Source organism: Lygodium microphyllum, chromosome 5 (genome assembly GCF_053477565.2).
Source record: "Lygodium microphyllum isolate KBCC chromosome 5, Lygodium_microphyllum_v1.1.10, whole genome shotgun sequence".
Classification (NCBI taxonomy): Eukaryota; Viridiplantae; Streptophyta; class Polypodiopsida; order Schizaeales; family Lygodiaceae; genus Lygodium; species Lygodium microphyllum.
Window position 1 is genome coordinate 100,026,775 of NC_141139.1, and position 11,393 is coordinate 100,038,167.

The window sequence follows — 11,393 nt, forward strand, 5'->3', positions numbered from 1 at the left end:
ATTGGCTTCTCCAATGCAAGAACTACAGAAAATTCTTTCCTAAAAGGGATGTTGTTCTGGATATGCTGAACAATAAGAACAGTGAATACAGAGTTCTGCAAACTGCAATTCTGCACACGAACCATTGAGTTATGGTCACAGAAAATGCTTTCCTAAAAGAGATGTTGTTCTAGATATGCTCAACAGTAAAAACAGTAAATACAGAGTTCTGCAAATTGCAATTCTGCACATGAATTATTGAGCTATGGTCACAAAAAATGCTTTCCTAAAAGGAATGTTGTTCTGGTCATGCTGTACTATCCTTATGCAGCTGGGATTTACTCAGAAAAGATGAAAACCAACTGGTCACAGGTTATGTATTTTGGAACATTTCAGTTTTGTAACTTTCCATCTTTTAATTGATAAAGAAATACCGAGAGGGGTGCCGGTCTTCAAGGCCAATCTAGTGTTGAGCGAGGCAGTGAGGTCTCTCTTTGTGTGTGTGTGTGTGTGTGTGAAAAGACCAGGTGTTAATTGAAGGAACTGCCGCTTCATGTGAGTCATAGATCGGTTCCACAACAAATACTTCAGCTTCTAGGCCTCCTCAACAAGACCCGTTGCCTCGTTAATACCAATAGACCAGGTGGGATTCGGGGTTTCTTCCACCGGATTACACTCTAGAGGGCCCTAGAAGATTTGCTCAGCTCACCCCTAAGGTTTCCCATGCATCATTGTTTACAACTAATTACATTGCACATTTTGATCCGGACAGTTGGCAAGAGGCTCTCTAGGACCCTTTGTGGCATGAGGCTATAGTATTGATTGAAATGGGACTCAAACATTGGTGAATTGTCTAGTATCAAGATGAAGTGAATTTTTAGGACCAAGCTAAAGGCTAATGATACTCTAGACAAATACAAGGCTCCCCTTATAGAGCAAGATTTCGAGCAAAGACACAACATTGACTATGTAGAGACCTTTGCACCTACTGCTTGGTTGACATCATTTCATCTGTTGGTTGTGCTTGTCACTCACCACAATTGCCCGATCTATCATATGGACGTCAAAAGTGCCTTTCCGAAATGCTCTTTATGGACTAAAGCAAACACCACGGTCTTGGTACCACAAGATGAACAAGTTCTTACGGACTCATGGATACCATTCTATCCCTTATAATCCAAATCTATATATGCACACTGCTAGTATGGGGGTCAACTATATCCTGCTATATGTTGATGATATAATACTCACTGGCTCAGATTCTGCTACTATCGCAAAAATCAAGGTAAAACTTTGCTCTATCTTCAAGATGACAATTGTTATCTTATTTCTAGGGAATGGAGATTGTTAGATCTAAGGAAAGTATATTTCTATCACAGCACAAGTACGCCCTTCAGCTGATGAAACAACATCAGCCCAGTGGTCACGCCTATTGATCCCACTATCTATCTACATAAGGATACCTTGGGTCAGTCTTTTGATGCTCATACCTATCGTTCTGTCATAGGGAAATTACTTTAGTTGATTCATACTAGGCCAAAGCTTGCATACTTAGTTAGTTTGCTTAGTCAGTATTTTACTGCACCTAGAATGTTTCATTGGATTGCTTGTCTTTGTATATTAGGATATTTAAGATATACCTATAATTATGGACTAACTTATGGTCATGGTTTATACTTGCAAGGGTACCCTGATTCTGACTAAGCGGGAGATCCTGACATGCAGCAATCCAATGACTGCTACCTCTACACCTTGGGCATGGCACCTATCTCTTGGGCTAGCCATAAGTAGGAGATGGTGGCGGCTTTTACCGCTGAGGCAGAGTATAAGGCTTTCTTCAATGGTACTACAAAGACCCTCTATCTAAGGAACTTGCTAACCGCACTTCAATTTCCTTGTGCATTGCCTATAGCTATCTACTATGACAACCAGAGTATCATTGCCCTTGCGGGCAATCCTATCATCGCCCCTCAAACATGACACGTGGTGATTCACTTCCACTTCACTAGAGAGCAAGTTGAGCTAGACACTATTCGCCTAGAGTTTGTGTTGTCCAATGACAATTTTGTAGATATTTTGACCAAGGGGGTCAACAGGCCGATTCTACAGTACCTTCTGCAGAAGCAAATTGGCTTGAGTACATCCTCCTCTACTTCAAACTAACAAGGAGAGGGTGCTTCCCTCTTACTTCTCCTTTCAGCTTGAGAGGGAGCGATTCCCTTCTCTTGACAGTGATAGTGATTATGCTTACAATTTTTCACTTTCAAACACTTATTTATTTTTTATTATGGACATTTTGTAACTTCACCCCCACTATTAGGATGACATGATTGTTAAAGGGCACTTGGGTAAGTGAATAATTCCCATGCGAGGGCACAGTCCAAGTGGCATCGTTACATCGCATCCTGCATGAGCATGAATACTTGCATCTGCCTCTACATTAACCCATGCATTGGCATTCTGTTCATGTAAACATGCATCTGTGCGTATCTAGCCATTTACGATCACCCTTCGAGTGGTCAACTCCAGATCCACCATACTCATGGCATTGCATATGCCAGTCTCCAAAGGCAGTTTTTTCATACGCTTGCATGCTAGCTTTGCTTGTCTTGCTTGCTAACTTCATCGTCGTGTTTGTCTCTCCACATATTCTCCATAACACTGGAGCGCATATACACACCTCCTTAGGAATCCCTAAGCACTTATCCTAGTAGTGTGTGGGATTGTTTTGCTTATTTTATAAAGGTAGTGGGGCTATCCATTCTTATTTCCCATACTTCGAGGCACAGTGACTCAATGGAATGAACATTGATTTGAACTCTCACTATGCTAAATCTTGTAAACAAATTAACCCAAAGCCCTCAAAAAAAAAAACAACAAAAACAACAAAAAAAGTCCATTGTTGATTCCATCCACCTTTGCAAGACTTGGTAGACCCTTAGGCAGCTGACGCGCATCCTTGGTCCGACGCCATGGCCTCTTTGGGGTGATCACTTAGGCTCCCTTGGTAAGATAACCATTACCTCTGTAGTCTTGATAGATTACTAGGTAGTCGACGTGCACCCTTTGCCTAATGCCTTGGCTGCTTTGGGGTGGGACGCCTTGGGGTAAAAGAAAATAACTATATAAGGGCTTATTTCTCCTTAGTCCTAGCTCAGTTTTGGGCCTGGAGAGAGGGTGTTAAGCTAAAAATGCACTAACATGACTTAAACAATCCCAAAACACGCCTAATTAATGAAAAAACGATCTTATTTTAAAACAAAACGCATTCCTAGAGAGTTATTGTGTTCCACGTACAAAACCCTAATTTGGATACCCCAAACTTTCTATAAATAGAAAAATCTGTATTAGAGTCTGAATATGACTCCAACTTCTTCCTCTTCCCTTTCTTCTGCTTGGCTTATCATATACCTATAGATAAAACCGCATAAGCATAGCCATATGCATAGGCTCCACAAGAATCTAGCTCACTATGACGCGCATCCTGCTCAAGCACCAATGGGACTAGCTCCTCCCAAGTATGAGTCTCCTGGCTACGAGAAATGAGAAGACTAGTGTAGAACACATCATATGTCGATGACGCAAGATGTAAAAGAACTGTCACAACTAGGTCCTCCAAAGAAATGTCTATACCAAGGAAAGAAAGCTCATCCCAAATCTCCTCCATTCTGTGGATGTGATCCCTCATTGCACAGGAATCTACGATAGAGAGCTATCGTAGCTTCAACTCAAGCGATAAGCGATGCCCAAATGTCTGGATCTAGAAAAGAGATACCAATCTCCTCCAAATCTTTGCAACGGTGCAAATGTGTCTAAGATATATGAGCACACAACTTAAAAGAAGAGAGGAACAAGCTCTAGCATTCAACCAATCCCATAAAGCTACTAAATCCACGGTCACACCATCATGAGAATCCACGGTAGGTTGGGGTATAGGGACTGTAACAAAATCCCAAAGGTCACAGTCGTCAAGGAGACACTACATGTGGCATGGCTATAGAGGGCAGTTTGTCCCATCCAGCTTGTCGGACGCAGAGAGAGAGGGTAGGACTAGCACTTGCTTAGGAGGTGCCATCAATGCCAATTAGAGACTAGAAGCCCCGAAAGAATATAACGGGAAAGGGTAACAAGATGGTGGTCAATCTAAATGATCCTAAACCACATGATCCTCCATAGCATACACATCGGCCATATCTATCCTTCAAGAAAGAAGATGCTACCACTAGAATAAAGGTGACCAATAAGAGGTGTCCTCCACATAATCGGGGTCCATCGGGCCACAATACAAAAGCAAGACTGACTGGGATAAGGTAGACGAGGAGTATCCAATGCCGAAGAAAACACACAATGCCGGGTAGAGAAAGTAAGCAATAAATGCAAAGAAAAACAAGTCTAGCCAATTCAAAGACTGGTAAAGGACCAAGAGTGCTTAGAAATTGAGTCCCTGCAATAAACGCAAATCTATCCTAATGTGGGCCTGCAATGGAGGCCGCCCAGCACCAAAAAGAAGTCACTCTAATCAACAAAGACCAGCCAATATGACAATGCAGCAAAGAAAGAAATCCGTCCGCCTATAAACAGGCTGCCTAGCAGAGAACAAGTGCCACCCAAGCCTGCAAATGTGCCGCCCAAGAGGACTGATGACTTGCCTGCACAAAACGCAAAGATACAAGGGCTGCCTGCACAAAAAACGCAGGTAATGCAAGGCATGGTTCTGCAACACGTGGCTGTCTGCAGAAAACGCAGGTCTGTTTTGGCATCACCCAGCCAATAGAATGGCCGCCTAGCTGTTTGATGCCACCTAGGTGCAATATTGGTGCCGCCCAGCTTGGTAGAGGCCGCCCAAGAGCAAAACGCAAATCTGCCTTGGTAAATGCAATCTAAAAATGGGCTAGAAATAGGCCACCCAAATGGGGATAACGCCTGGCAAGTTTTGTCATGAACAGCACGCTCCTCTTCGAGATCTCCAACTCCCACGTGTGGCTCTGATACAATGTGAGAGTGCGCAACAAAAAGAGGAAAGTGAACATGGAGAGGAGACAAAGAGAACGTAGGAGAGAGAAGGAACAATGTAACCGCAATGGCTAAAGGTACAAGGTTGCAACAGTCAGCCCCACCATGCAGCTCTACGCATTAGTGTGGACGCCAGACGATAGTAGGGGGATGAGAGAATGAGGAAGGCTAGCTGATCACCAAGGATCAATGATGGATAATGAAAGTGGGAGGGCAGGCTGCCTATATATAAGCGAAAAAGAGGCCAAACCCTAAATGTGGTCAAACAACTAAAAATTTGCCAAAAGCGCACAAAAAGAAACGCATTAATGCGTCCTCCTTCTAAAGTGTCTAAACACACATAAAATGACAAACAAAGACAATGTCAGAGCTCCTAATGTCCTCATCTGACTCGGACTAAGGCTCAAATGCAAGAGATGACCACACAAGACACACATGACTATTAACAACATGGCATTACCCTCTATGGTCTCTCCAATAAATGATTTTTGAACTAAAGGATACCAGCCAATCTTTCTTACTTCGCATTTAACAAATACATGATCAACTTCACGACACATGTAGTTTGCCCTTCTAGAGGCTCATTTAGTGGGGATCGTGCTCTATAGGCTCCCTCCACAATTTGATGGAGTAGCCAATGCTTTGCGGGCCCAAACATCATTGACGCCAATCAATTTCACACGTCTTCTCGATGTCACTTGAGCATGAGGCATCATTGAGACTATAGGAGAGGCCTTCATCTTGGTATGGAGGCCATGATGAGGCATTTGCAACTTGAGAGAGAGACAACAGGAAGAAGAAGTCAAAGGCCAAGTGCTATCACTATGGTAAGAAGGGACATTTGCAAAAGGACTATAAGAAGTGGATGACTTCACGGAAGAAAAAGAAGAAGAAAAAAGAGCAAGATGTGGACTCTTCCAACGAGTCATCCTCATCCTCCTCCAACTCCGACTTGGATCCTCTGGCCAAGGCAAGAGCAAAGGTGTAGAGGGGGTGATCTTCTTCAGAGAAGGAGAGGGGGCTAGCTGCCCCTCCTACTGCTTTCTAGTGCACGCAATGTAGTAATCCCTCATGACTCTCCAGTGCCAAAGAGGAAGTGTGACAAGGTGGTGAGGTGGGGCAAGTAAGCCTCATCTATACAAGTATACACGTGCAAAGGATCCAAAGAGGGACTTCTCTTTCGCATCAACTAAAGTATGGCAGGTTTTGAAATCCTAAAGCTGCATAAAGGGAGGTATGGCAAGTTTTGAAATCCCCAAAGTTGGGATTGGCATCCGGGTTCATGATGGGATGTTTTTATATAGAGAGTGGGATTGGCTCCTACTCTAAGCTCACATGGACACTTTGGCAATCTAGCTAAAGGTAAGGAACCTATGATCTAAGTATGCTCAAAGATTGTTGACAGGACGGTCATGTAATGCTAGTGTGCAACATTATTGACAAACATTGCAAGCTACCATGATTCTTCTCCATTTTCACGTACTAGTATAATCGACATTAATATCAAGTTCTATTCGAGCCCCCTTAGTGGTGGATTGACCACCCACTGCTTGGGTATCCATGGTCCTCTTCTAATGGTCTTTGTTGTATGGACAATGATGCTATCGTTGTATTATTGTATTATATTATGTTTGTGAGCTGGGCACAGGGGACTATTATAAGCATTTTTCTAGTGCTTATTTTTATGGTTTCTATTATTATTTTTTGACCAACCAGCATTTTATGATTGTTTTATTGCTGATCGACCTGATGCATTTTTTGCATTATTTTAGGCCTATTTATTCAAGTTCCCTCCTCCTCGGTGATTTATTCATTTGCAATCTTCCAAAGCACGTCCTGATGGAGAGAGGGAGCTGGTGCAAATGCTCGCATAGCTAGTGACTCCGACTCGCTGTTGTAAACGACTATCTCATGTTTGGTATATGGATTCCATTTCCTGAGCATATCTTTGAGTCCTCTCTTTACAGTGTTCCTCTATTCTTGCGTTTTCTCTTTTCTTTCTTGTGTTGTGCAGTCTATTACAACAGCCCTCTACACTTCCATCATTGCACCCACTTCTGACAAATTCATCATTCATTCTCTTTCTCTTCATTTGCATTCTCGACTAAGTTCATTGTGTTAGTCATGTTTGTGCACACTGTGTTTTCTCTGCAACCCTAGCATATTCTCAGAAGGGGCCTAGGATATCGTCACAAGTGGTGCTTGTGGCTGATCATGGAACTGTCTTCAATAAAACACCTGGCATATTTTGATGACACTCATGCGGGCTGGAGTGCAGCATTGATTTGCTGATGGTACCCTTTTCCCTATGAAGTAGAGGATTGTTTCGGCCCTTGGATTCTCTCATCTCTTTTGAGTTGCATATTTTAGCAGACTAGTGAGTCCTAGCTTACAACAAATCACAACTACATAAAATGAAAAGCTAATGTCACTCATATTTATAATTGGTGTCGCCCATAAATGGCCAATTATATTTCTCTCAGCATAGAATCTCTAACACCATGACCTTATTTGAAATATACAAAGGCAATCATCAATACGACATCTGATGACTAAGCAGGGACCTGGGAAAGGATACAGCAAGGCAACTTGGAAATATACCACTGAAGATGTTAGAAGTGTATCTTCTAGGGTCAGTTGCATTGCAAATGCCTTATCACAATCAACTGCGGGAAGTGCCATAAGATCTGAACTTCGCAGCATAAAGTGTCCATGAAATGTATTGAACCTCAGACCTGCAACAGAATGCATTGCAATTTTTATTTTTTTTTCATATTCCTACTTAAGGTCTCATCCATGGATCAAAACAACAATGCTGAGCATGAAAAAAGGTCTCTAATAGAAAATACTCAAGCCAGCTTCATACCTTTCCCACACCGAATTCTCATCACAGCTTCCCAAGCTGTCTCCCTAGTGAGGTCCCTCGCAAGATCATAACTAAACTTTTCACCTTGCAAGTGAGGCTGAAACGAGGGGTAATAGTAAACTTGACCTCCAGTATATTTTGCCAGTGTGCCTGCCATCACATCACATGTTCTTTGAAGGTGAAACAATATAACAAGGGCTCCCATATCCAACTCCAACCATTAATACATGAGAGACAAACCTAATGAAACCAAATCAATGTAGCTCTCAGGAAAAGCATAAATATTGACTCCAATTTGATACTTTGAGAAATCAGCTGCCATTTGTTTGTAAAAGGGATCCTCTGGATTCCGCAAAGAAGGCTCTTTCTCTGAACCATAAACCCGAGGATCATCCCCCCGGATTTTCAGCCGCCCAACTCCTATGGATGGCAGTGTACTTTGGAAGAGTAACAGCTTGCCACCAAGTTGACTCTAAAGCATAAATTACACACCAAATGATCACAACAGAGTATCATTTCTCCAAGATCAGAGAGTAGCATGTTGACAGCATGGAGTCTATGTCTACAAGGAAGAATAAATGCAAAAAGCAGTGGCATACCATAATCATGAAGACTGCACGCAATGCTGGTCCAACAGCAGATTCAATATTTGTATTGCTCTTGAACATGGATGGAAGGCTATCCAGCAGTGTTTCTACCACTGCTCGAGATTCAGAAAGGTTTACCAGTAGATCATCTGGCATTGGCAAGAATGGATCATCCAGATCCGCCACCACCATCATTTGAGGCTGTGTCAATGTAGACTGGTGCAAGAACACAGCTTCAGTAAAGAATATCAAACTTCACAAAGGTATTTAGCAGCTTTTTCCAGGGTACACCCTAAGCAAGCAAGCCCAGTAAATAGCTAACCTTCAGACTGTAGAAGTGTAAAGTGCTATCAAATGTCAAAAATCCAATCTGCGTCCGGGGAAATCCAGGAAGCTTATCCAAGCATGATCTTATGGTGTCGACTGCAATCTGTTCCATTCCTCGGTGTCAAATGCCACCCAAACTAGCCTATTATTTTGCAAATGATTTCACCTCCTTACCTGCAACATGCCGGTCTTGATTGCAGTTGAAGACACATCTATGAGAAAGAAATAAACTGGTGGCATTGGAGGCCGCACCATATATTCGGTGGGAGCAACAAATTCAACACTTCCTTGAGATAGTTCTGGGCGTTCATCAGCATCCTTCCGCCTTCCATTCTGATCAAGCGGACAGTAATACTCCGATGGAACTGCAGTATCAAAATCAGTAAGCCGAAGGAAACAGCACCATTGCTTGAAACCAACTTCTTCTGCTAGTGGAAGGTCATAGAGAAATCTTAAAAAGCATTTACCATCATTATTTAGGCCACAAAGGTTACACCGCCACCGTCTTCCATTGTCTGTAAAGACAGCATAAGGATTGACATAAGTTCGACAACGGCGACATCGAACAATCCCAGACGTGCCAAAATTGATAACAGGCACCTCCTCCTGCAAATACAATGAGAACTTGCTGAGATCTGAAAACCTGGTGGCATTCCCAAATAAATTGGTTTTAAGATAAAACAATGACAACAGCAGCTCCAGTAAAAGACTCACATTTAAGGGAGCCTCTGCAAGGGGATGAACAACAGCACCAAGAGGCAAATGCCACCTGGCTGCCAAAGAGTGTGAATTTGGAAGTGAGCCTGTAGTTAAGCGAAGGTATCTTGGATGGCAATTTTCTGTTGATGTCGGTGCTGGGCAATCTGCTTCTGCTAAGGGCCGAGGCAAAGTGTTTGGATCAATTGTTGCATCTATCGATCCTGGCACAGATGCAATGGACAGAAACTGAAATTCTTCCACCAGCCCTTGCATAGTTCCGACTGCAGATGGCGTAGCTCCAGGGTAGGCAATGGGACCTCTCTGTAATTGACCATCTGCATAGTTAGCTGCCATTCCCGGCTGTCCTGTGGCAGCATACTGAGCATATTGCGGAGGCTGCAAGCCAGGTTGCACAGTGGGCGGCCTGAATTGAGGAGGAACAAGAGACTGACCCTGCGAGAATTGTTCGGGCCTGTAAGCAGGCACTGCACCCGGGTAGCCTTGGCTCTTGAGTGGGGTGCCTGGAGCTGAGCTCGGAAATGGCACTGCTGCAGGAACCTGAGGAAACCCGAAGGTGGGTGGAGTCGGTGGGGCGCGCTGGGTGATTGTGCCAATTGGCTGAGCAGGAGCAGGATATGAACCAGGCATTGGTGTTTGACTGGCAGGCCGGGCGAGTTGTTGGTCGAGTGATCCAGGTGAGGGTGACTGGGTAAACGGAGGGACGTTGGACCTGGGGCCAAGCTGTTGGCCGAACGTACCAGGTGTGGGTGATTGGGTGAGCGGAGGGGCGTTCGAGCTGGGGGCGGTTGGTGGTGCAGATGGGTACCCCGGCCGGGGCGGCCCTGCTACATTGGGAGGTGGCACAAAGGGAGGGGCACTTCCAGGAGGTTGTGAGAATGGTGGGGGGGGAGGCATGCGTTGATAAATCTGTCCAGGGGGTGGGGCGGCGGCAGGGCCCGCACCCGCCATCACAGGAGCTCGCGGGGTAGCTGCACCCATGTAAGGGAAAACAGGGCGATTCTGATCTGGGGACTTCATGCTTTTTTTGCCCGCTTCCACTTCAGCCTCTGCAGGTAGACAGAGCTCTGAGATCTGTCGAGGCTGATCACTCGAGAAAGCTGATCGAACTGTGTGTCCTTTTGATCGGCTAGTATTTCCGAACCATCAAAATCCCTTCTTCCTTCTTCTTTCCTGTTTATTCTTTCTCCTCTGTGCCCCTTCCAATGAGGAGGGAGATTGGATCGATGCTTTTCGTATTGCTGGGATCTGGCCTTCTTGTGCAACAACACAGCCTGCCCCCTCCGCCCATTCTTTTCCTTTCTCGAGGAAACGCTTTTAGCGATGATCCTTTTCTTCCCCTTTGAGTGATGACAAGTTTCAAATATTGCATGTTGTTATTAGTTCTATGTCTTTTGTTTGATTTTCATTGTATATTCTATCAGCCCGCTAGGGTAAGAGGGCTGGAGGTAGTGTTGAGAGACCAAACCCATTGCATGATGCAGCCATCAACCACGCATGTATAAGGGTCTCCATTATATATCGAAAGCTAAGGCAGGTGTTTATCGTAGCACGGAGGAGTGGGAAAATGGAAGAAGGAGATAATCGAAAGGGCACAGGACAAAGTAAGGAAAATGCGCCCCGGATGGAAGTCAGACCTTGAAAATTTTGAATGACGACCTCTCCAGAAGGCCTCAATGTCGCCTCAAGAAAAGAAAAGAGTAAAAGCGCACCATTAATTGTGAAAGAGCTCCCAAATCCTTGTAAAAGAGTGCAAGGCTCACTCCTGTGCAAATTGTATGCACTAGTTGGGAATGGGATAAGTTAGAACGGTGGAAAATAGGAAAAGAGGGCCTAGGCTAATGGCCGGCCATGTAAAAAGTGGGGATGATCGCCCAAAAGATAGGGCATGTATATAAAATTCA

The 11,393-nt window shown here is 44.1% G+C and overlaps 1 protein-coding gene across 1 annotated transcript in view; it reads right to left on the bottom strand.

Annotated features, from left to right (window-relative positions):
- Positions 1–10,842, bottom strand: part of ERMO2 (Sec23/Sec24 protein transport family protein) — a 50,264-nt gene extending 39,422 nt beyond the window's left edge. Inside the window, exons 1-8 of the mRNA XM_087678204.1 lie at positions 9,487–10,842; positions 9,240–9,378; positions 8,947–9,137; positions 8,768–8,875; positions 8,458–8,661; positions 8,099–8,330; positions 7,859–8,008; positions 7,571–7,727 (exon numbers count right to left, since the gene is read on the bottom strand). Coding sequence (XP_087534330.1) covers positions 7,571–7,727; positions 7,859–8,008; positions 8,099–8,330; positions 8,458–8,661; positions 8,768–8,875; positions 8,947–9,137; positions 9,240–9,378; positions 9,487–10,509 — 2,204 coding nt within the window. The 5' untranslated portion in view covers positions 10,510–10,842. The remainder of the gene's footprint in view (positions 1–7,570; positions 7,728–7,858; positions 8,009–8,098; positions 8,331–8,457; positions 8,662–8,767; positions 8,876–8,946; positions 9,138–9,239; positions 9,379–9,486) is intronic.
- Between the last annotated feature and the right edge of the window lie 551 nt (positions 10,843–11,393).